Source organism: Tachysurus vachellii, chromosome 20, assembly GCF_030014155.1.
Source record: "Tachysurus vachellii isolate PV-2020 chromosome 20, HZAU_Pvac_v1, whole genome shotgun sequence".
Lineage (NCBI taxonomy): Eukaryota > Metazoa > Chordata > Actinopteri > Siluriformes > Bagridae > Tachysurus > Tachysurus vachellii.
The window spans coordinates 7728082-7753107 of NC_083479.1; the positions used below are offsets into that span (position 1 = coordinate 7728082).

The 25026-nt window shown below is 37.3% G+C and overlaps 3 protein-coding genes across 3 annotated transcripts; 2 read left to right on the top strand and 1 right to left on the bottom strand.

The window, feature by feature from the left end:
• Positions 1 to 468: 468 nt before the first annotated feature.
• LOC132863422 (serine-rich and transmembrane domain-containing protein 1) lies at positions 469 to 6316 on the bottom strand. Its single transcript, XM_060896218.1, has 2 exons — positions 6134 to 6316; positions 469 to 1042 (listed from the first exon to the last, which is right to left on the bottom strand). The coding sequence occupies exon 2, from the start codon at positions 1017 to 1019 to the stop codon at positions 699 to 701; it is 321 nt and encodes a 106-aa protein (XP_060752201.1). The 5' UTR covers positions 1020 to 1042; positions 6134 to 6316; the 3' UTR covers positions 469 to 698.
• A 6109-nt stretch (positions 6317 to 12425) lies between these two features.
• On the top strand, positions 12426 to 14846 carry ccna1 (cyclin A1). Its single transcript, XM_060896012.1, has 9 exons — positions 12426 to 12549; positions 12654 to 12840; positions 12926 to 13121; positions 13229 to 13347; positions 13436 to 13659; positions 13752 to 13956; positions 14049 to 14162; positions 14287 to 14420; positions 14527 to 14846. Exons 2-9 carry the CDS (start codon positions 12700 to 12702, stop codon positions 14576 to 14578), a joined length of 1185 nt encoding a protein of 394 aa, XP_060751995.1. The 5' UTR covers positions 12426 to 12549; positions 12654 to 12699; the 3' UTR covers positions 14579 to 14846.
• Positions 14847 to 15555: 709 nt separating this feature from the next.
• sparta (spartin a) lies at positions 15556 to 24978 on the top strand. The gene is made up of 8 exons (XM_060896542.1): positions 15556 to 15630; positions 16488 to 17224; positions 18316 to 18510; positions 19953 to 20097; positions 20798 to 20992; positions 21779 to 21937; positions 22038 to 22128; positions 23976 to 24978. The coding sequence occupies exons 2-8, from the start codon at positions 16532 to 16534 to the stop codon at positions 24178 to 24180; spliced, it is 1683 nt and encodes a 560-aa protein (XP_060752525.1). The 5' UTR covers positions 15556 to 15630; positions 16488 to 16531; the 3' UTR covers positions 24181 to 24978.
• Positions 24979 to 25026: the final 48 nt, after the last annotated feature.

Below are 25026 nucleotides of genomic sequence, written 5' to 3' on the forward strand. Positions count from 1 at the left end.
ATAAATCGTGTTTTGGTTATGCATGCATTTGGGTCGGGTTTTTATGTGGATGATCTGGAGGCTTTTCTGTGTACCCTGGGAAGAATCTACATAAGGTCTACATCAGAATTATCATTCCCGGTGTATCACAAAACTGTGGATCATACTCTTGTTTCTCTCTTTTTTTCTATAAAAAGATTGTCTATAGCTATCCTTCATCGCTCTCCTTCAATAATCAATTCACCTACATTTATACACTTGACAGCTACAGTTGAAACCTTTTTTTATTTTATTTTTTTCTGGGTCACAAACTGTAATTTTACTATATCAGTCAAAAGTGTGAACACACTGTATTGAATATTTATTTTTGTTAAAATTAAAGACCTTTTATTCAAGTCTTATGGTTGAAATTTGTTCCATAAGTGCAAACAGTGAAGTCAGTACACATTTCTGAATTGTATTCTTTATTAAGTAGCGTAAGTGGTTCATTTGAATTGTAATGTTTTTCCAAAATTAAATTATTTGCTCAAACAGTAGCTTTTGTTTATTTTTATTTATGTATTACTGGTTTAAATATGTTTATTGGTTGTTTCTAAGGTCTGTCACATAAGACTATCATTATAGCAATAAGTCATAAAAATAATGATTTAATGTTAGAAAACATTTGCATTTATTATAATCTTAACTGCCATTTTTTGTTAAAGTTATGTGTGTCATTATCAGGACAACGATGACACTGTTGATCTCTGTGAAGACAGGCTGCAGATCTCCATGTTGGTGAATGAACTGCCTGCCTCACTGCTGTACTCTGGATAGGACGAACTGGAAGAGATGATGTTTTTCAGCCTGTGCAGGGTGATGACAAGGAGGGTGAGGAGGAAGAGCAGCAAGCTAAGGAAAATAGAAAGATAGACGTAGACACTTTCAGTGCGGCTAGATGAGGCCGCAGCAGCACCAGTGGAAAGAGTTGTTGGGTTAAAGTGCAGAAAGCTCTGTCCCTCCAACTCAGTCCCATTCAGCTCCTCCACCTGGCCATCCATTCCAGACAGATGCTCACAAAGGCCTACAGCCAAGACACAAGGCATTCAGTGACTGATGGGTCAGCATTGTATTCTTTAATCTTTGTCTGTATGTACTAAATATAACTAAATATTGTGTGGCAACTCTCTGAGAGCAAGAAGAATGTTTAAACATAACACTCTTGCAAGGTTTAGAAATTAATATGTTAAAAAAGAAAAGAATTAAGACCCAAGTAAACAAAGTACACTGAAAAATAACACTGTAAAATATATATAAATATATTGGTATATTTAAATATATATATATATATATATATATATATATATATATATATATATATATATATATATATATATATATATATATATATGTATATATATATATATATATATATATGTATATATATTGGATGGATTATTGACATGTATGTTTAGATGTGTATTTTGCACACTGAAATGCATTGAAAAGCTATACTGCATAAAGTGAACTGTTGTGCATACAAAGTGTACTGTAGTCCAAAATTCTTAGACCAGCAACGGGTAAGCTTACATTACAGTTTAAAGTCTTTAATCCTTACAAGATGTAAAAAACTAAGGCATACAGGGGGATAATGTGTGGGTGATGGCAGCTAAAGCTTCGGGGAAGAATCTATTTGCCTGGGACGTGATGGCTTGACTTGATGTCTTTTCAGCAGGTAAAAGGACAAACATTCTGTGTCCTGTGTGTATGGAGTGTTTAATAATGCTTCTGACATCTGTGTGTAAGATGTTAAGAGGTTTGGGAGCTTTAGATTCACTGTTGTAACTGCAGTTTTTTTAACCACTTGTTTTAATCCTCTAATTAAAAGAATGTTATAACTGCAGAGCCACTGATGTGACACAGTGGTCAATTATATGGTGTGACCACAACATACTTAGTTTGTAGCCTCAATGAATATTATTGTGGCCTCAATATACATTCTTGTATATTGATTTGTGGCCACAGCTAAAACACCGCATCATTTCAGTGACTCAGTAAGAAACACTGGCAAACCAAACCAACGTATACTTTTTGTGTGTAGCATCAATCAGAGAAATTACTAAAGAGAGTTTTGCAGTAACATCCAGCTGAGCTAAGTCACTTCATGGTTCCTTGTTTAATTGTATTTATTAACTAATTTAGTTAATAAAGCTGTTTAGGACATGGATTCTTAGATATTTTGTAGACCTGTTCCAGCTCACTGAGTGCACGATGATGTGTTCAAGGTCTGGTTCCTGTGTGAGAGCAGGGTAGTGGATCTCTATGAATGGGATTGAGAAACCCTTTTCTAAACAGCTTTAAGCTACAGTGCCACAGTGTAATAACCTAACTCAAATATTTAACCTATCTCTCACTCCACAATGTTGCACACTATTTTCTGCTTCTTTTGTTTTTACCATTGCAATTTCAACACATTTTCAATCACAAACATTAATCAAAGATTTTTTTGAGCCATTATAGTTCTTACAACTCAGTTTATATAATCATTTATTAATATATCTGTAGCTGTTATTGTTGGACAGGACAGTTACATACTCCAGATTCAGTTTGTAGAGGTCACTAATAGTGTTTAATTATGCTTTTTGTATCCTGGCAACATGCATATTTGTGTGATTATTAGCCAGTGAGTGATTTGGTGTGTCAGAGTGCTGGTGCATTAGAAGTCCTGAGTGACCACAAAGGGTCAGCCCCTTTCTTTCTTTCTCTCTCTCTCTCTCTCTCTCTCTCTCTCTCTCTCTCTCTCTCTCTCTCTCTCTCTCTCTCTCTCTCTCTCTCTCTCTCTCTCTCTCTCTCTCTCTCTCTCTCTCTCTCTCTCTGTCTGTCTGTCACACACGCACACACACAATAAGAGAAGGTCACTTTTTTAACACTGTCCACGAACCAGTAGCATGCTATGAATAATAGATTGTGAAGCACCTGAGTGGGGAAATGTCATGGCTTTCTGGTCTTTGTAAGAGAAATGTTGGGAGGGTTGTTTATTGAAAAAGCCTGAAATTTAGAAACAGATATCTGAACAAATTATGATACAAAAATGTCATATGTAGTGCCTTGGGCACTTGATGAAATGATAATGATATGATGTAAATAATAAGCCTTTGGGTGATTTATATTTGAAATATTGCAATTGTTACCAATTCTGGCATTATGTCTGAAATAGAGGTTTTCACACATACTGTACATTACATGGCTATTTCCACAAAGTTGGAAGCACACAAAAGTAAATTTAATTTTTTCTTCAAAGGAACTACAGGACCCAGACAATAAAATGACAATGTACCTGTGCACAAAGCAAGTTCCATGAAGACAAGACAACCACTGAACACTACTGGGATGCCAACTTCACCTCAGGACTCATCACCGGACATCAGTGCCTCTCTCTCTCTCTCTCTCTCTCTCTCTCTCTCTCTCTCTCTCTCTCTCTCTCTCTCTCTCTCTAGATCTATACATGCTACTCCCAAGTTCACAGGGTTGGAGTTGGTATATATCCCAGTTTTATATGGTTGGAGTCACATCACTTGGTGGTGCTCAGTGCTGCCAGACTATGGCGCTGGCTTTGCAGTGCTGTTGCAGCAGTTTGCTTGTGCTCTGGTCTTTATCATTGATGGCACTGGCAGGGAGGAATTAGTCTTAAATCTATAATGAATTCAGAAATTACACTGATTCCTCAGAAGCTCTTGATTAGACAATTTCAGTTGACTATATACACTTGTAAAAAGGACATTATTTATAATCACACTCTCTGGTGTCACTCAGATGAGAAAAGCTTCCCTTCTGAGTCTGGTTCCTCTCAAGGTTTCTTCCACATATCGTCTCAGGGAGTTTTTTCTTGCCACCGATGCCTCTGGTTTGCTCATTAGGAATACATATAAATTAAGTTTAACTTTGTTTTATTCTCAATTTGTAGATTTCTGTAAAGCTGCTTTGCTTTTTTGTCCATTGTTAAAAGAGCTATACAAATAAAATTGCATTGAACTAAACTAATCTCACTTATGTTTGTGGCTAAATGTGTAAATCCTTAAAGAAATGCTCCAAAATCTAATGCAAAGCCTCCCAGAAGAGTGGAGGTTATTATGCAAGACTTTAGGACTGAGGAGTGATGTCCTCTGAGATTACACATTTGACATCAGGGGCTCATTCTGCTGCTCTGAATCTGATTCATCTTCATCATTACATTCATTAGTTAGCTCATGTGTGCGGGGAGCCGTGTGCTTTCCAGCATGAGAATTAGAAGCATCTTCTCTGTCTAATTGAACTACACAATGGGTAGCTCAGAATGTCCACATGAAGCAGACACATCTGCCACATCTGCCTTTTAATGGAAAAACAGCTATTTAATCATAATTGCTCACAATCACTATCATTTTAAAAGGTTTTATAGCACAGATAAAATAACAGATGCAATCAAACTGAACTATTTCAGTGTCTCACTGCTTCATTTCTTCATCAGTCTCAATTGAATGCAATTAAATTTTTATGTGTGGGTTTTTGCAAATTTATTGACTTTTTGTCTGTATGTTTTGGAGAAGTCAAATGAAATGCTACAGGAATGCCTCAGTTTTGAATAGAGAAAATCAAATGCAAATGCCACAGGAATTAAGCCTCAATCGTCTGACAATGTTGTTCACTTTTGTGACCTAAAATGAGCATTTTGCTCATTATTTTAGTTTCATGGAACCTGTAACCTTATAACATCTGTTGTTCATCTTTTCAGTTGGTGAAAAATAATAGTGTTTATTCTTTCCACACTCCCTCAAATGTAATTTGGAGCCAAGATTTATTTAAGTCACCTGGTTACCATCTGGGCACTAGTCATTTTGTTTTATAAGGCAGTCCCTGTTCTCAAGGGTGCTCCTTGCAAGCTTCTTCATTACAAAATCAATTGAATCCTCTCAAACGTTGTGAACCCTTGAGGTTTTTTCAATTTGTGTATGAGAAGCAGGCTCAATATATCTGTGATGAAGACTAACTCCAATTTTTGTTTCTTTCCTTTCATTAAAATCTTTTACTGATTGTTTGTTCCCAATTTTGTTTACTCTATTTATACATTTGAACATAAAACATATTAAAAATCTGAACCCTATTCAGTTCATTATCATATTTGGGCTTTTATTCTTGCTCTTGCTTGCACTTGGACTGGGCTATTATTTGTGGAATATAGCTTGGCAACACTATAGTGTGATCCAAGTGTAACACTAAATTTCAGGATCTCAAAACCACTTTGCACCTGGATCAGAGACCAGTGACTGGCAGACCTCAGTACTTGTAGATAGGCAGTATCATCTCTTCATATCAGTAATCTGTACAAGGGCCAGACAAAGCTCCAATTCCAAGTCTGATCAACACTAATGAAATGGCTTACACGGTGGAGGTAAGACTGTTGAAAAAGCGGTTTCAGTTCAATAATTAGTTTCTTAATGCCAAAAAGACTTAAAGAATGAATGATTTCAGAAAGCAGACCACACATCCATTCACATTACACAGGATGCTGTGACCTGCGTCTGCAGCTTCACATTCCTAGACTCCACTCTGTCACCAAGGGCTTGATGTGAACAGAGCTCATAAATGTCAGTTTCAATACACTTTGAAGCTATGCTTGACACCCATGATGAGACAAGTGTCTCATGACATTTGGTGCTGCTTTATTTTGCATAGTTTATATTGTATTAGGATTCTCATAATAATACATTATATATAAGCACTTTATTTTTAAGTGGAGGAGATTTTATTAGAAGATTTATTACGTTTTATTTTTCTAAATAAAATAATTTATTAGAAATAAATAAAGAATTAAAAGAATTTATTTAGAATATATTTTAAAGAATTAAAGTACAGAATGACATTGACTCAGATGATGTAAATGTGAGAGATATATGCTGTTGCTCATTATGTCTTCTCAATTCTCATATCAGCTTCTGTTAAATAGTGAAGAAATCAAATTACTCCTAATGTACCCTGTTCATAAAAACACCTGCCATCATAATTGTCTCTCTGTCAGTTGTTTATGACAATAATTCATCTGCAACAGTAATGACTTTAAACAGATTATATACATCACATAGATAGTCACATATACAGGAATATTTCTATGTGGTAATAGAGAGTGACAGAGACTGACCTTTTGTTTAGCAGATGACAGTCGTGTCCTCTACTGCACACAAAAGTCCATTATCTTGGAGTCACTGCTCCAGTAGAAAACGCTTCATATCCTGTGGGAATGAGAAATGCACACAGGAGGCAGATGACACTCTAGGCTTTATGGATATCGAGGAAGATTGCTCTGCTGTACCGATCCTCAGCTGTGAGCTGGATTCTGTCTATCCAGCTGTTGTACTCTGAATTTCTCCCCTCCCTTTCTCCCTCCTCTCTCCCTCTCCTGTTTTTTCCTCTCATACATTTATTTTCTCCTCCTCAGCCCCCCTTCAACTCATAATGTTTAGTTGCTCACACATCATCTCTTCAGTCCGACTATCATCCTTTATTCTTTCTTTTGTTTTGGTAATTTCTGCAAAACAAAAACACTGTTTCTGATTTCAGATCAATCTACCATCAGAACTTAGATTTATTTGGGTTTTATCATTTTAAAAATACTTTGGAAAAACTCTCAATAGCCCTTTTAGGTTTAGAATGTGATGCTTTTTCATATTGTGTTTGTGTGTGTGTGTGTTGTTGCATTGTATGCTGCCTATGAATCTTTCACATGGCTCTCAAGTTTTGAAGACAGGCAAGCGTGACATCTCCAAAGCGCGAAAATACCCTAGCTAATGAATATGCTTTTTTTCATTGGTTGTTGCGTTAAATCTTACCCAGATAGTGCTATTTTCTGATTGGCTATTGTGTAGCCTCTTTTTTTTTATTGGCTGATAAGTGTCAGGCTCGACTAAGAACTCCAGGGGAGACGCGCTTGATTCCTGCCCGGTTCCAGCGGTGAGGTGCGGTGCGGACAGATACATTTTGGGCACTGCGGCTTATATGATAAATATTCAGAAAGTTTTTCTGCGTGACAAAAGACCGAAATGCGTGACTGTCACTCTCAATGCGTGACACTTGACAGCCTTGCTTCCATATGCATTAATAAGTAACTGTAGACATCACTAGGAGGGGATAGACCTCACTCTTGGTCCACTGACATTGTGCACCTTTCTTTATTTTAAACAAATGAAACATGTAATTAACATCGGTTGAGAGAACAAGCTAGGAAAGAACAGGCCTGTGCAAATGTCAGACACTCTCCATGGCACTGCTTTTATGTAGGCACAATTTGCTTCTCTTCGTGCTGTTTGATTAAAAATGGGTGAATGTACAAGCAGAAATATTTGAAACTTGGACTGGCAAATGGAATGATTGAAAATGCTCAAGTTCCTTTTTAAGTGAAGTATAAATTAGCTTAAATGGCTTGCTATTTTAAAATTAATTTAAAACTATTTGATCACAGGGAAAAACAGTCCTAGACTAAGCTGTCTGAATGTTTTTTTTGGTTTGTTGCGTCTGTTGGAGCAATACTTCAGAGCAATGCTTCGCCACACTACATCACTTAGGTACATTTAGTGAGATTAATAGAGTTATAAATTTGTTTTAATACTTTTAAAGCATTGAAATATGCCCCTCACTTTTACCCCTAAAACCATGATTGATCTTCCTTCTGATATTTTATTAACCAGCATATGAGAAGAACAGAATATTCTTAATAGGTTTTCTGACTTAAAAATGGCTGATGACCTCACATTTAAAGGAATGTTTATTAATTTATAATTTCCTGTCACTTGGTGGAAGGCAGATACTCTTGCTGTCTCACATAAGATCTTCACTACAAATAAAGGTAGAGAGATGTGCATTTGAATGCTGCTGACATTCCCCACCTGCTTCTTGGAGGCCTTATTCTTGTTTTCAGACTCCTTTTCAACCAATGGTAAATAAATAATCTAAGTTGATATATTATTTTATTTATTTTTTAAATAAATCTGCAGTATAACACATAGCATCAATATTACATAGAGATTGTCTCATTGACACGACCTGCGCAGAAAAATAGAGAGTGACATATCCTCAAGGCATATCTGTGTCTCTGCATCTCTGCAAATCTGTTCCAAGAGAAATTTACCTAAATAGGCATCAGAATTCACCTCCTTTACTCATAGTTGAAACTTTGGCCTATGGGAAAAGAGTTTCTAAGAGTAACTGCTGTTTTTGTGTTCTTGTGTCATTACATTTTTTGTAAGGCAAAAAAAATCTGTTTTTTTGCCTACAGCAATAACAACAACAAAAAAAATAAAAACAAGGTTGAGACGCTAGGCATTTAGCACCTGTTGGCATGTTTGCTTTTCTGAGCAGTAAAGATGAGGTGGATGAAAAGAGAGCATATACAAACATACCTAACATCCATCACAGAGCTCATCTTTCTGATCATTATCTCCACATATATTAACATCATTTGTTATAGGAAAACAAAAAAAATCGGAACTACGGCCCCTTTAAAGGATGTGTTTTTTTTCCTATAAATTTCTCTTGCTGACTTTCACATGAGTGCAGTATTTGAAGAGGGTTTACCTTAGAAAATGATATCATATCAATCAACATTATGAATTGCTCGTGGTGAGGAGTCGAGCTTGACACAGTGGAACATGTTGGCAGAGTAGACCACGAACAGAGCCTCCACACCACACCTCACCCCTGCCTTTTACTCTGTGTTTCTCTGAAACCCTCTTTTCTCTTCCTCCAGCTGCCATGTTTCTGCGCTGTTGCTCCCTGCATGGTAATCGGAAGCTAAGAAATCGCAGGATGTCTGTGGCAGTGAAGGCACAATTACCTTCTCACAGATGCCTGGCAGCACATTCAACAGCTGAATCTAAAGTACACAATTCTATTCAATTCAATTCAAGTTTATTTGTATAGCGCTTTTTACAATGGACATTGTCTCAAAGCAGCTTTACAGAACATAAACATAGAGGAGAAGGTAAACATAAGGAGAAGTATAAAGAATTAATATAATAAAAATTCAAGATATATATAGTTCACAGTATGTATGTATGTATGTATGTATGTATGTATGTATGTATGTATGTATGTATGTACGTATGTATATGTATTTATCCCCAATGAGCAAGTCTGAGGTGACTCAGGCAGCAGTGGCAAGGAAAAACTCCCTGAATTCTGTCATAAAACACACAAGAATAAGTAGTTCCCAACAAGTGTAGACATAAGAAATCACAGAAATGGAAGTTTTTTCTGGTGTCTGATGAGTAAGGCATAAAGCATAAGCACAGAATAAAAGTCCAGGGGAGCATTCAAACGTTTCTTTGTAATGAGCACTCTTGCTGACATCACAAAAATGTGCAAACAATTGTTAGATATGAAAAGAAGGTACAATTTGTACCTTTAGAGTCTCAGCTGCTAACCAGTCCCAATACATTAAGATAAATAAATGCAAGGAACCCAGTTTCCACTGAGACTTTATATAAACTCACTTCTTAAATTTCAAATAGCCTTGTGTTTTGTAGTTCAGTTTTATTATATCTAAACTGCAAGCTTAAAAATTAAAACATTCAAATACAAATAAATGAAAATGAAGACACCTCAGTATAAGCTATCCAATAATAAAGAAGGACAGAGCTTTTTAAACTAATCTCAGCAATCAAGCAATTGTTTGAACCCATCATTTCTTTGCTCGTTACAGGCTGCAGCCTTCCATTTATGCTCCAGTAATTCATGCAAATACAGTTTAATTAAAAGTAAATTAAGTGCTTAAAGGGCTGACTGATTTTGGAGGGAGTACTGTGCTGGTCAAAGCACATTACAATGATTAATTGCATCTGGAAACCTCCCTACAGAAAAATTTGTTAAATATATTAACAGACTATAATAAGGTTTAAAACAAAGTTGTGCTTCCTAATATTCTTTACAATTATTTTGTATGAGCCAGGGTGTTCAGGTCTATGTACAGTAGATGTTATCCTATCCTGGATTCTAGACCATGTCCTGCAAACATGACATGAGCAGACTGAATGAATGCCAATGAATCAAATTTATATATCCAATCTCTTTAATTTTTCTCCCAAAAAATTAGTTCTTTCAGTAATAAATCAAGCCAAACCAGTTTAACACTCTCAGTGGAAATCTGAGTTCACAACAAATCTAGTGTCTCAGTGATTTACAGGAGAGTGTATTCCATCCCTCCCACCCATAGAGTGTTACCAATTTAGCTTCCTTCGGCTCCCTGCCTTGGATGGCTGTGCCACTGTTGGGATTCCAGTTCACAATCTCCCTACAACAGGACGAATGTTTTTCGATTGCAACACTCAGGAGCTTTACAATACAGTTTTAGTTAGTTGAAAATATTTAAAAAATCTGTGGGCTTACAATTAGGTTTAAACAGACAAAGTTTAAAGTGTGATGCCAGGCGAGGAACTGGATTATTTGTCTGTGAAGGACAGCCAACATGGGTATTGCTGCAGTAACTGAAAATTTCCACTTTGAGGTCTAGTTAAAATGCTCCTTTACTGGGGAAACCTGTCTTGGCTAACTTGTTATATACACTTTGTCCATCAAAGGATCCTAATACTTCTGCTTAAAGTTTCAGTAGGAAATGATCCGTTTTGTTGACTGTGGAGTGGTTGGGCACATTATGTCCCAGGCTTTTAGTTATGCTGTCATAGCTATTCTTGCTGGAGTCCCTGAATTTACACATAAAGTACTTTAACCATCACATGATTACAAGCATACCTAATAATTCTCTCTCTCTCTCTCTCTCTCTCTCTCTCTCTCTCTCTCTCTCAAGCTAAGATGCCCTATCCTTGGTTGGAGTCTCATTGTTGGTAGTGCACTTTGCTGGGATGGATCTGCATGGACAGCCTGTGACCCATACTGTGGACAGAACTACTTGGAGACTGTCACACTGTCATCTTCAAACTCGGGTCTTCAGCAGTGAAAGTTTGAAGTCTGTATCTGTATCTGTTAACCATATGAATTATCCGTATCTGTATCTGTACTCGGAGTGGGTGGGGCCTAACCCGGACGTAGGTGGGACTTGTCTTTGAATGGGCGGGGCTTTAACCGTAATAATTAATTTGTAATATTTATAACACAACCTTACTACCTTTATGTTTTTATGAAATACAGCAAAAACGTGTCAGACACACAGTGTCTGGTTACTGGTTAGAGACAGCTGAAGGTTTAAAAAAGAAAAAATCTCCGACAGGCAGAGACGCAATGCGAGTCGCATTCTACCAAGCAAGCACCACGTCTGAACGAACCCACGTTTACCAGAACTCTACTGGTTAGTAAGTACGTATTATTAACGTTACAACCCGAAGTAAAAAGCTGAAGAAACCCTAAACGTTAACGGAAAAGACCCGCGAACCCGAGTAACTGAGGGAGAGACAGAGAGCTGTTCTGTGTGTGACTGTGAGTGAGCAGAGCGAGACACAGCAACACAATACATCTGTATGTGTGTAGGGGAAGGGCGCTGTGACTAGCCTATCACAGAACGCTGACACAATCAGATACACAATGATGATTTTCATTCAATCCGAGCACAGATATTGACTTGTATTACTCGTATAATACTCATACTCGGCAGAAGTGCTTTATCCGTACCGGATACTCGTTTCAGCCGAGTATCCGGCTCATCTCTAATAAATAGTCTTTTAATTTTAAAACTTAACAATTTTTATTCTGTTTCATTTCGTCTTTTTTTCCATATTTAGAACTTAAAAGATAAAAGATTTATTTGTTTGTTATTAATATTTTACATCTAGTGAAATTATGAGGTTTTATGTATATTTTTGCCATTGATATCAATTTAATTTTTCTACAGATAGGTGGTTTCATTTATTCGTGCATTTATTCGTTCTTGTAGGACATGCAGTGTTTATTATATTTATTACTTTTATTTTTTATATATATTCACGATTCATTTATTTAGATTTTGTTCATTAAATTATTATTATTTAATTTCATTATTTTACTTAATTTAATTACAGTTTATTTATTTATTTATTTATTTATTTTTATTACATATAAAACGCGTGGTCTAATTTGTACTTTAACATACAGTGACACGGTAAAATATACAGGATCACATATTGTACATCACAAACAATATAAATATGACCACCTAGCTTACTATGTGTTCCTTTTCTCTACTTATTACAATAAAAATGAAACATATTAATTGGCAAATATTTTAAAAATCGTATTAAACATAGAAGATATCTTTATTTGATTGAGTCTCGGGCTTAGTCGCTACATGTAGCGTCACTTAGCACCGAAAGCGGAAGTGGTCATTATGACGTCACTATGTGACGAGCAATTAACTAGTCACCGTCCGCCATCTTTAATCAATCAGTAGCGCCTTAGAAATTAACAAAAACTTAATTACCTTCACGAGGTTCTCTCTTTACAGATGCGCTGTTATTGGTTGAGTTACTGAACTAAACGACAAGCTGCAAATATAAAGGATTGGAGAGTAGGCGCTGTTGGTCAAGTCGTGTTGTGTTCTTAAGTGTGTTTGTTTTGCGCCTAAACCAGGTTTCACAGGTTGGTTTATCGCGGTTTCGACTCGTTTCTTGATGTTTCAGCTTTTTATTTCGCCTCTATTTGCTCTACCTTGTCTTTAAATGACATTTGTTTTGTTTTTAAAGGTTGAACCTGCAGTTAAACCCTTGGCTTGGTATTTTATCTGGAAAAATGAGCTCCAATGGCCTTGCTCCATATGCCGCCTCTATGAACATGTCTGCTCAGCTAAGGGTGGCTGGTCCTCGTGTGAAGGCTGGCCAGAGGGTTGTTCTGGGTGTTTTGACAAATGATCATCATGGCAGAAGTACCCAGGTGAAGATCTACTCTCTTCTCCATCTACACATGCCTTTTAATGATCCTGAAATAAGGAGGTTTTAATTGTCTTACTTCTCTTCAGGGCCTTCCATCTAAACATGGATCAGCATTGCACAATGTGATTGTCCATGGAGATGATGCCTGGTCCTCTTCAGACTTTGATGTTCGTGTGGTTGAACCAGATGAGGTGCAAGCTGCTAAACACCCTGCAGAGCTGTTTGCTGTTTTTAATCCTTCAGAGCTTCAGATTTTGTCTACTGTTAATGATTTCACATCAGGTCAGCTATGGTTTCTTTGCAAAATGAAGAAAAAACAAATGTACAGTTTTAGCTGTAAAGGATTGAGTCAGCTTAGAACTTGCAAAATTTCAACTATCTCTATACAGGATCAAGTCTGGATGCTTCTATGCAATCCCTGCCAGAGGATGAAATGGTCACTTCTGAGGATGTCTTGTCTGTTGCTGAGTATGCAGTTGAGATTCACCAACACCTGAGAGACTGTGAAGTCAGTAATTACTGTTAATTTGCTATTAAATGCTATAGTTTGTACCATGTCTGCTTTCTTGACTTTAAAAAAAAAAAAATTCTTCCAGTTGAGATATAGGTCAAAGCCTGGCTACATGAACAAGCAGCCAGACATCACCAACAGCATGAGGGTCATCCTGGTTGACTGGTTGGTAGAAGTTTCTGAGGAATACAAACTATGTTCTGAAACTGTTCATCTTGCTGTGAATTACCTGGACCGCTTCCTCTCCTGCATGTCTGTTCTTCGAGGGAAACTACAACTTGTTGGGACTGCTGCAATTCTTTTGGCTGCGTAAGTACCATCATAGGGACTGTAAACTACTATTTGTATTTATAAAAAAAAAAAAAAAAGCCTAACTCCTTAAACCTGTATCCGTCCTGTAGGAAATATGAAGAGATCTATCCTCCAGAGTTGAATGAATTCGTCTATGTCACTGATGACACCTACACCAAAAAGCAGCTCCTGCGCATGGAGCACCTTATGCTCAAAGTGCTGTCCTTTGACATGACTGCACCAACAAGTCACCAGTTTTTGATGCAGTATATCTTGGAGGAAGCTGTCTGTGTTAAAACTGCAAATCTTGCTTTGGTAACTTTTTTTTTTTTTTTTTTTTTTGTTTAAATGTATTCAACTTTTGTCCCTTGGTTAATCTAAACCCCACCCACACAATCCTGGTTTAGTATGTTTCAGAACTGAGCTTACTTGAAGTGGACCCATTTCAGCATTATCTTCCATCAATGATTGCAGCTGCAGCTTACTGTTTGGCAAACTACACTCTTAACAGAGCCTTATGGGTGAGTTTGTTCCAGCTTGGCTCTTTTGCAATATTGCAGATAACATGTCAAATTGCTCATGGAAACGTGCCCTTGTCTGATTTTTATTCCCCAATATTGAGTAATCAATTAAACTTTCTTACAGCCTGACTCTCTGTATGCCTTTACTGGCTACACTCTGTCTGAGATTGCACCATGTCTGATTCTGCTCCATCAGCTCCACTTGGCTGCAAAAAGTCGGCCCCAACAGGCCATTTGTGAGAAGTACAGGAGCACAAAGTAAGTCAGGGTTGTCTTTGCATCAGTAGTTGGAATTGGTCAAACATGTAATCTTGGGTACAAATCTTTGTTCACCTAAAACAGTGACTTGTTGCTTAATTTTCAGGTACTGCCGTGTATCCCTGATTAAACCACTGGAGACTTTGCCACTGCACTGATGTTTAGTGACTCTGAAGACCAACTGCAGCGCTTATTCCTCCATTTTGTAAATACTGAATGAACTGTCAAGACTTTTTTTAAATTATTGATTTTAATTTGTGATTTTTATCATAGTCCATAAAATGATCTTAAAGTTGGCAATTTAATGCTGCTAACTTGTCTAAAAATGTGTAACTGGTCATGGGCCTGGATTCCTCTGTAGAGGCATTGGTTATGATTTTTGTATCCTCAAACCTGTCATGGAATGCAGACTGCTAATTTTTTCAATAAATGAACCAAGTTGCAATACCAGTGTGACTTCTTGAAGGGTGTAAGAGGTGATAATTGACTTTGTTTGTCCTAGTGGGTTTTTTTTTGTTTGTTTGACAATTAAGTTGGTGTGGTTAAAACTGCTTTCTTGGTCAACTAATGACTTTTTACACCTGTTTTTGTAAACTCAATTTCTTTCTGCCTATTGGTGTAAAGCTTAAGTTTTTTAAACCCTAACTGCATTAACTAAATTTTGAAGTAGCTTTTATTGGAAAGGGGTTTTAACTGATGAGAACTACTAACAGCTTAAGCCCTTTATATTGTTACATAAGTGACTAAAACCCAAAGCATTGTGGGAGATGTAGGAGGGTTTTTTTTTTTTTTTTTTTTAAAAGTCTCCTTAAACCTGAATTTGTCCTGTAGGACATGGAGATTTATCCTCCAGAGGTGGATGAATTTGTAATGACCCAGCATGTAAAATGGTTTTCTGTTCCCCTTCACAAAAGGGGAAGCCATGTTTTGTTAATGCTTTAAGCATTTCTTTCAGAGGTATATAGTGAACACCAATTCCTTTTTAATATTTGTTTTATTACTAGCAAGGTGTGTGGGGGTTTTTTTTTTTTTTTTTTTTTAAAACAAGGTTGAAATTCAAACCGTCCCAATATACCTGAATTGGCGCCCTCTAGCGCCGGTTTGGTTCTGTTGTCCGCACCACAGTTTTCATGTTAAACAGGCAGCGCCTTCAGCATGCGGCTGTAACAAGGGAAAAGCCTCCTGAGTAAGCTGTCATTTCTCTAACCTGGTATGGTTTCATTTATTTTTTTCTTAAACACTTTAAGCCTTGTGGGTACCTTATTACACATTTATGGTTAAGATTATTCTGTTCATTAAATTATTCTTAGGACTTAATTGTATTCTGTAAACTTGATATTAACTTGTCTGGAACAGCACACAGAAAAAAAAGTTAAATATTGAAAATACTCAATATATGATTAATCCATGACAGACTATAGACAGCCAGCTTGTTTTTATGTAGCCTTCATAGAAAGTGGTATAATCTCCCTCTTGTTGTCTTTGTACCTATTTAAAATACAGTTCCAGGTCCTCAGGCAAGACTAAACTAAACTATGATGGACCTTTAAATCTTTGCTCTAAAAGGCATCCAAGGTCCAGTTATTTACCTTATTAACTAGCTAAAGGTGAACCATATCTACAGGAAAAGGACAAAGTTGTAAAAGATAAGCGTATTACTCAAAGGGAGGTACAATTTCATAAGCTCCCTTTTTAATAGATGATTATTATTATTATGGTGGTGGTAGTGTTGGGTGTTGGAAGTTATATCTGGAAGCCCTGATCTGTCTTCTGCATCCTTCGCATAATTAGAGAAATGTGACACTTGTCTTTCAGGTTAAACAAGCTGCCATGAATTGTTACAGTTTAGTTTTGTACAGGGGTAAAAGAAATAAACAGTTTTGTGTTTAATGTTCAGCTGAATTTCATTATGACAGGGATGGTGTTAGAATTCATCGCATTTTCTACTTGATCTTTTGAAATCCACAACTAACTCACACTTATATAAATGTCAGCTAATGTTTACAGGACTATGTAAGCAGGGTGTTTGTGCATTTCCTCACATTCAGTCTCTGATTTCTTCTTGAGGCATGATCTAAATCACAATCCTGAAACCATCCTAGCGTAAAGATATGGAAGCTACTAAACCTGGCACGCTACAGATCATACAGTGGCGCTATCAGAAAGCACAGGAATGCCTCAATGCAGGAATTCTGGAGGATAACATGGGAAATAAAGACCGAGCGATTGCTCTGTACCGACTGGGAAGACGGCACGTCCTCCATGGCCTGGAAATGGCCTTTGTCCAGAATGTTGCCCAGCAGATTCCAGTGAAGATGAATGAAATGCTCAGCTGCATCACCACTCGGCTGACTTTCCTTGAGTCCACTTCAGGAGCCTCTGATACCCAGAATTCCTATCCAGTCCCGTTACAATCCCTATCTACATCTAGCAGCCATACTAAACAAGTGCTTGCTACAAAGCCTTTAGGTGGAGCTCAGCGTTTTCCACACTCCCCTGCCATGGCCTCTGAGGTGCCCAGGGATCTGCCACCAGCTTACACCCCACAGGCCACAGATGGATGTGTTTCCATTTCTCAGCGCAACAGGGTGACCTGTCCTTCCCCACCAACAGCAGAGCTGGTTTACCACTTTAAAGATGTTCTATTTATCCTTCCTCATGGCGTACAGATATTCTTTGTTACACCAAATGGGCATGTCAGTGCTCCGTCATATCCAGGTTATCTGCGCATCATCCTGAACAGCAGCCAGCATTACGATAATGATGATACCAATAACACCAGACATCCTCTAGCTTACCTGCAGGTGAGCAAAGTCTTTTTGGCCTTGTTTATACTTAAGGCAGTACTAATATGTGCATATTTCAAATCAAGTTAAGAAGCTTTTATTGTCATTTCAACCATATACAGCTGATGCATGGTGAAATGAAACAGCGTTCCTCCAGGACCATGGTGCTACATAAAACCAGCAACAATAAGGATAAAAAAATATTGTGTATAATTAACTGAGGTTATTATTTCAAATAGTAGATGTGATTAAATAGGCTCATTCACTACTTGAACAGGTAATACATGAGAGATTTCACCTCAGATAAGATGAAATGTTAGACACACTGAATCTTGAAAATGTCCACATTCTGAATGTGTGTGTGTCTGAAAAGAAGTTACTAATAACTAAACTGGATAAATACACAGGAAACTGACAAAGAAGCAAACATTTATTCTCGTGGATGCTTCTGAGACTTTAATTCACAGAAGAATCTTTGTGAAACTCACTATAGTTTCATTTAGAACTTATCTGGTTTGGGTGGTTTCCAAAACAGTGTCTTTTAAGTGACATTGATTGTACCACTGATTTTGCTTTACGTGGTTGCTCATTTTTACTATTCAGATTAAGGGCAGGGCAGCTAATGCTGTTCTACAGCACTACTCTGGGCCAGATGTTGGTGGTTGTTCTGTGGGGAACTGCTGTTTTGCTGGTGGTCAGGGCTCTGGCTTTGTGCTGCATTGGCACTTTTCCCTTTTGAAAGCCAGGTGTCCACTGCACTAGCTGAATCCGGAACCCCAAAATACCACAAACAAATACACAAATGGGCATCACTAGTCTCTAACACTTTCCGTCTACCTCACACACTCGCATCCACACACAACCAGTAATATCACACGCATACAAAATACTCAAACTGTGTCACCCAGCACTGCTTTGTTCTCTGTGAGCCCTATGGGACAAAGCCACATTCTGCTGAATAGAGGACCTGATCTTTCAGTTCAGTAAGTAAACATTTTTAAATGTTTCAGTTTGAAGACTAAGGTATTATTATAGTTGAGGTAGATTGCAAGGTTTTAAATGAACCTCTGAGTGACGGAAGTGAAAACATCAGTGTGTTATGTTTGCAGGTATGTGATTGGCACTACCCCCTGTTTCCAGACTTGCCAGTCCTGCTTAGTGGCAAGGGTGTGTTCACATTCTCTGATACCATGGCAGCCGAGCCTGGGTCCTGCGTTGGGGTTGTGTTGTCAACCGAGCTGCCTGCAGGGGAAAGAGCTCTTTTTCATGAGCATATCTCCATATTTACACAGCTTAGAGTTCAGGTAACAACTGCATGACACAATGATATAAAGCTTCTACTTCAGCCTTTGGCATATGAAGTACACAAAACATTAGTCATGGTGAGCTCTGTTGCGCTTAGTAGAGTTATTCTGGTGTATTACTACTGTTTTAAAGCAAGAGAGCTCAAACCTCTTGCAGCAAATGAAGCATTTAAAAGCAAAATAGATTCTACTACTGACTCACTCACTCAGATATAGTTTATGAGCATAATCCAGTTATTCAGGTCTTTAGATTTTATGCACTAATGTTCTTGCTATCTATTTATTAGGTTTACTTTATGTTGACGTTATTTGTAAGCAGACAGTTTTTGAGTTAATGAGATTCAGATTCAATTTATTGTTACAACAAAACCCTCATCATTTACATTTATGTAATTTAGCAGACACCCTTATCCAGAGTGACTTACAACTGAGCAACTGAGGGTTAAGGGCCTTGCTCAGGGGCCCAGGAGTGGCAGCTTGGTGGACCTGGGGTTCGAACCCATGACCTTCCGATCAGTAGCCCAACACCTTTAAACACTGAGCTACCACATCCGCTCATATACAGTATACAGCACTCGCATAACATTAATAACATTAAAACCACCTTCCTAATAGTGTCCAAGTTCGCCCATGTCACCAAAACAACTGACTCATCACTGAACGTGTGCTGTGGTATCTGTTAGCAGCTGATCCTTTAAGTCCTGTAGGTTGCAAGCTGGAACCTTAATGGATCTGACTTGATGCCTGATCACACGCTCATTGTATTTGCTTTGGACAGTGGACAGGAGTCCATATGGGTATTCTAACTCACTGTTTCACTGTAGTTCACTGTTTGTTCTTCCTTGAAACACTTTGGTAGGTACTAACCACTGAAGCCCATAAGTTTTGGAGATGCTCTGATCCAGTCGTCTTGCCATTACAATTTGTCCCTTGTGTTGCTCAGATCTTTAAACTTGCCCGATTTTCTGGTTTCCAAAACACAATCTTTGTGAACTGCTTGTTCAACTGGCATAATATATCCCAGCCCTTGACAGGTACCATTGTAATGTGATAGTTATTTACTTTATCTGTCACTGGTTTTAACGTTATGGCTGAACAGTGTATAACAGAGTTGATTTGTATTTTTGTCACTAAAAGATATGAGAAATTTAATTAATTACTACAGATATTTCAAAAACAAAGTGTACATGAAAATATAAATGACGTGTAAATGAGCAAGTGCCTCATAATCATTTTCTTTGAAAAAGTTATAGGCAAATATTTTGATATGAGAATTATACTGAAAACTATAGTTATTGGGTTTATATTTTTATTTATTACCTTTTACCAAAACAAGTAGCACAGATGCCAGTTGGAAGCCAGTATGTTATATCTTACAGCCCAGTTATGTGTTATACGCATATCTTTGTATACTGCTGACAGTCATTTTAATCCAACTGAAGTCTGCAGAGGATAATGGAGCAGATGAGGCAACAGGCAGGAAAATTAACCTGAATGCAAAGACTCACATCAATCCTTCAGAAAACACAGCAGATGAGAAGAATTTACCAGGATGGAGTGAGAAGATGTCGAAGAGCATCACAGCAGGTTTGCAGCCCTGAATAAAAACTACCCATGTCCATATCCAGTGCAAAAAGTTAAAATCTTTTGGTGTTAAAGGACATTTAGTAAATATCTGGCCTTGTAGTGATCATGCAGACATCTCATGCACCTCTTAATCACTTTTGAACCATGGCAGTTGAGTGGTTAGGGCTCTGGACTATTGACTGGAAAATTGTGAGAACCCCATGATTGGCTAGTGTCTGTGTGATTGATAGTGGAGAATGATATTGTAATCCATCCCATCCCTTCCATGATGATATGAATCTAGGATATTGGCTGCTCAAGATAAAATCCTGTTTATCATACCAGATTAAATGGATTAGATACTCAGGCATCTATGGAAATGCATTGTGTGGGTTTTTGCTTTAATGTAATGTTTAAAGTCTTCAAGAAAAATAAGAAGCATTGGAGAAGGACTGGATTTGAAAGATAATGTTCATGTAATAAATTGTACATTTATCAGCAGGAGGCAGTGTGTGTCCAAATGACACCCTGCAGATGGTTATATTTCTAGTCCACTAGGAGACACTCTTTCTTTTTGAATTGGACAAATCATGATGTAGAAAATGGTCTTATTACAAACCAGATGATACATTTCTTAACTTAAAAATAATTTTATAATAAATTATCTTACAGTTTTGGTTGTAGCATGATATCTAAGCACATGCTAATTCTACATGCTCAGGGGCTTCATGGCTCAGTCGGGGCCTTGTGCAGGGAGCAGAAGCCACAGGTAAAGCTATTCACACTGGAGCAATAAAACTACGTGAACACATCACTCCAGAGGAAACACCAGCTGTGGTCAGCCCTAGAGTCACCACAGGCCTGTGTGCAGCTCAGCAGGCTACTGGGGGAGCTGTCAAAGTCAGCCGATTTCTGGGTAAGTGTCAGGCAAGGATGAAAGTCTGTTGAAGCTGTCAGTATACAGATTGAGACCTGTAACACAAGGACTGTCTAAGGATGATAGAATGTAGATCCAGATTCAGAATAAATGTCTTACAACGTTCTACTTCCTATCACTACTAAATAAGGCATAGACTACTGATCACTGTGTTGAAATGGAGAAGGCTCTATTTTGGTAGTAGGACTTACAGCTTTACCAACACTGGAAATTGAGAACAGATGTGATACTGCAAAGCTCTGCCTGAACATGCTCAATAATATGTTTTGTTCAGTATAATTGTATAATTACAGAACAATGTATGGCCCCATTTATACTTGACATTCATTATACCATATATTTTAAGTATATAATTAACAGTATCTGGATAATAAATAATCCAGTCTCCTCATTGCTACAATAAATATTTCATTCTTGTCCTAACTGTGTAAAGTAATTAGATCAAATGTTGTTTACAATATGCAAAACCTTGAGGATAATCAGCTGTTCACTTCAACATTATCAAATCATTTATGGTGGAAATATGCTTGCCACTGAAAAATATCAGTAAAATGTTTAGATGCCTTGCATCAACATTTTACTGATTTTTTTTGTCTTGTTTTGAGTCTGTGAGTTGGCATGTTTCCAAACAAATCAGAAATTAAAATTGAACAGTTCTGTCTCACTTATAACCAACGCCCTGAAATACCCAGTTTTAGCTTGATTAAAATGTAATGATGTTTGATTTTGATTATAAGGCTGTAAAATTGTATAACTCTTTGTTAGTTAATGGCCTTTCAACTGTGGTTGGACGTGTTGGGAAGGAAATAACACCTCATGTCAATAAACATGGCAGCAAACTGATCCCAGAATCACTAAAAAGTAATAAAGATACCTGCACCAACATGACCGGAGCCAAAGTAGTGGCTGCTAGTAGCTTAAAAGGTGAGAAATTAAACTATCATCATATTTGCTGTTGCTTTCAGTTTCTTACTTTCCAGATGAATGATGCATTTAAATCTTATCCATTGCTTATTTACTTTAGGTCTCTCAACCATATGGTCTGGTTTGGAAACTGCAGCAAAGATCATTGGTAAAAGTACAACCTCTGAGACCGTGCTGACGGTCAAACACAAGTAGGTGTTATTTAATGTAATTCTCCATTATTTATGATCTAAGGTGATCTGAGTATCAGTTTATCGTAAAGCACTATTTATATTTTCCTCTTGACTCTATCCTCTAAAATATTTAACCTTTTAAACAGTTGTGCTGTTGGGAATATGCTTTTATCTTTCCTCTTGATTTTTTCCCCCAGATGTAGGGGTTTAGAAGGCATGCTGGATTCCCCTAGCAGCAGTTAACTGGTGGCTGGAAATACTAATTTATATCTGTAGACTGAATCATTCATGACTAACACTGCTTTTAAGTGCCTTATTGTCCAGTACATTTTGCCATTCAAAGGTTACTCAACAGGTGACTGGTTTTACTGAGGAGCCCCTGCTGTAAGTTAAGTGCAATAAACATAATGAATACAGCAATCTGTTCGTTTCCTCTTATTATTACACTATTGACTTTCATGCTTCAAATATCACATAGCGTTTTTCTGTGTAAGGATCCATTATGACTTTCATTTCAACAACAGTATACCTTACTCACAAGTAAATTATGTTGGCCTTGTAGAAGCCAACATTCTGTTTTCCTATTTAAGCTTAGACAAAAATTTATAAAATTTAATGCGGCCTAGGGCTTTCATGCACCACATGCACCAAATTCGGATATGTTGTAGACCCCGGTCTGAAGTTTGTTGCTATTACTTTTATAAGCGATCCAAGTACTGGTGCTTCCGGTACCGGCTCTCAAAGTGGCCTTTTTCCCCATAGACTCCCATTATAAACTTTGGAGGTTTATAACTCGGCAAGCTTTCGAACGATCTACACCAAACTCAGCCAGCTCCTTTAGGGTGATACTCTGAACAAACTTTTAAATTGTTGTACTGGTGTACTGACTTCGGTTGTGCCGCAGCCCCGCCCCCAAAATATGCAAAATCAAAAAACTTTTTACAACATGGACATGTGACATATCAAAACACTCACAACAATGAGGGGAACTTCCTCACGTATATTCTGATGACGTCACATGACGTCACGTGATGTCACGTGAAAATAAAAAAAAGCACCTCCAAAAAGCACCGGCCTTTGCGAATACTTGCCTCGTCAAAGCCAACATCAAAGTTTGTCGTGACGAACTTTACAAATCTAGTTACTTTTGTTTTTTTCTGTTCATGCATGACTGCCAATTTAGTCTGTCCAATTTCAAGATACTCTTGGCTTTGTTAAAATACTGTTTGACATGCCCTTGTCGACTTTCCCACAACCATATCAGGAGCAACTTTTAATATACACTATATGGCTAAACACCATTATACAATTATGTGTGGCACTTCCCCACACTTTTTCCACAATGTTTGAAGCACACATTGGTCAAGAGTGTCTACAGTTTCCCTTCACTGGAACTAAGGAGCACAAACCTGTTGCAGCCTGACAATGCTACTGACGAGGTCCATAAGGTCGGAGTTGGGCTGGAGTTTAAGAACTCGAGTGACCTGTGCAGAGCCCTGACCTCAACCCTACTGAGCACTTTTTGACAAGCTTACATGTTGGCACATTAATTAGCCAGAAAGCCAGATTTGACTGTTCATCAAGCATTTTTTTCTTTTCATTTTCATCCAGATTTTCTGTAAAGCTGCTTTGTGGCAATATCCATTGTCAAACAAAAACATATTGAGCAATTCCTTTTAAGATAATAGATGACTAGTCACAAAATCACTTAGCACACTTTGTATTTGTGAAGGTAATTCCTTGTAAGTTAATGCTTCACGTGACCGAGTAAGCAATTATGTATCCCCAATAATGTATAATACCTTCAATAATGTGTAATAATGAACATAGATGTTCTGACCTGGTCTTGGTTTTGTGTGATTAAGATATGGCAATCAAGCCAGCCAGGCTGCAGCCTCTGCTATCCAGTCCGTGACCAATGTGGGAATCACAGCCTTCAACATGGAGAATCTAGCCCTCAATGCTGTACTGAAGTGTGCAGGCAATCAGATGCCAAAAGCTTCAACTGTAGAAGACCAAACCAAGAACACAGAAAAGAGAGCTAAGGGAGATATGTGTGAGAAAAAATAAAGCTATATGCTCCTCTGTCCATCTGGAAGCAATCAAGCAAAGCACAAACAATATACTTGTATCACACACACAAATTTACTAATGAGAATAAAATGTTTACATACTATTACAATGTTTAAAAGTATTCCAGAAAATTATATTTCTTCTTGTATACTCCATCCTTCACTGTCAGGATACATAATTGCTAGTACAATTATTATTAATTTGATGATTGTTGTTCATCTTATTCTTCATGATCAAATCCTAGATGTTTAGAGGTGGGAACAATAATTGCTGCATCTGTGCCTGAAATTCAGTATGATATAATTGTTTATTATTGTTTCTACTGAAATATTTTGTTTTGTAGGATTGTGTAGAATTTATGAGAAATATGCATGGAGGTCGGCAAGAGTACAGGAGGTTTTAATTGCTCTCATTTAGTTTATATACCTTATAAAATATGACGATTAAATATATCTTTTTTCATGAAAGAGTTTACATTTAATACATTTTCTCATTCTCACTGGTCTGTGTTTATACTGTAGGAATCAGACACCTCAAATGCAATTTCGAGTAAACAAACATAGTTAAAATATTTTTACATATTTAAATAGAACAGTTTATATACATATTTAAGATTACTGCATTTGCGTACCGCCAGAACCACTCTACTCTCCTTTTGGTTTTGGTTTATTTTTTATCCTAAATTGCATTCCTTTTTATTCTTATATACCAGACAGTTGCATAAAGCATTTCACTGCATGTCGTACCCTGTATGTATATGTATGTGAAAAATTAAAAATAAAAAATTTTATTTGATTGATTGAACACCATGTATCAAAGACACAAAAAGAAGAATTCAGCAAA

Coding starts and splice junctions, on each gene's coding strand:
- LOC132863422 (XM_060896218.1), bottom strand. CDS start 1,019: ATGGATGGCCAGGTGGAGGAGCTGAATGGGACTGAGTTGGAGGGACAG.
- ccna1 (XM_060896012.1), top strand. CDS start 12,700: ATGAGCTCCAATGGCCTTGCTCCATATGCCGCCTCTATGAACATGTCT. Junction 13,122..13,228: donor TGTTAATGATTTCACATCAG/GTCAGCTATGGT, acceptor ATCTCTATACAG/GATCAAGTCTGGATGCTTCT. Junction 13,348..13,435: donor AACACCTGAGAGACTGTGAA/GTCAGTAATTAC, acceptor AAATTCTTCCAG/TTGAGATATAGGTCAAAGCC.
- sparta (XM_060896542.1), top strand. CDS start 16,532: ATGGAAGCTACTAAACCTGGCACGCTACAGATCATACAGTGGCGCTAT. Junction 17,225..18,315: donor ATCCTCTAGCTTACCTGCAG/GTGAGCAAAGTC, acceptor TTATGTTTGCAG/GTATGTGATTGGCACTACCC. Junction 20,993..21,778: donor CAAAGTCAGCCGATTTCTGG/GTAAGTGTCAGG, acceptor ACTCTTTGTTAG/TTAATGGCCTTTCAACTGTG.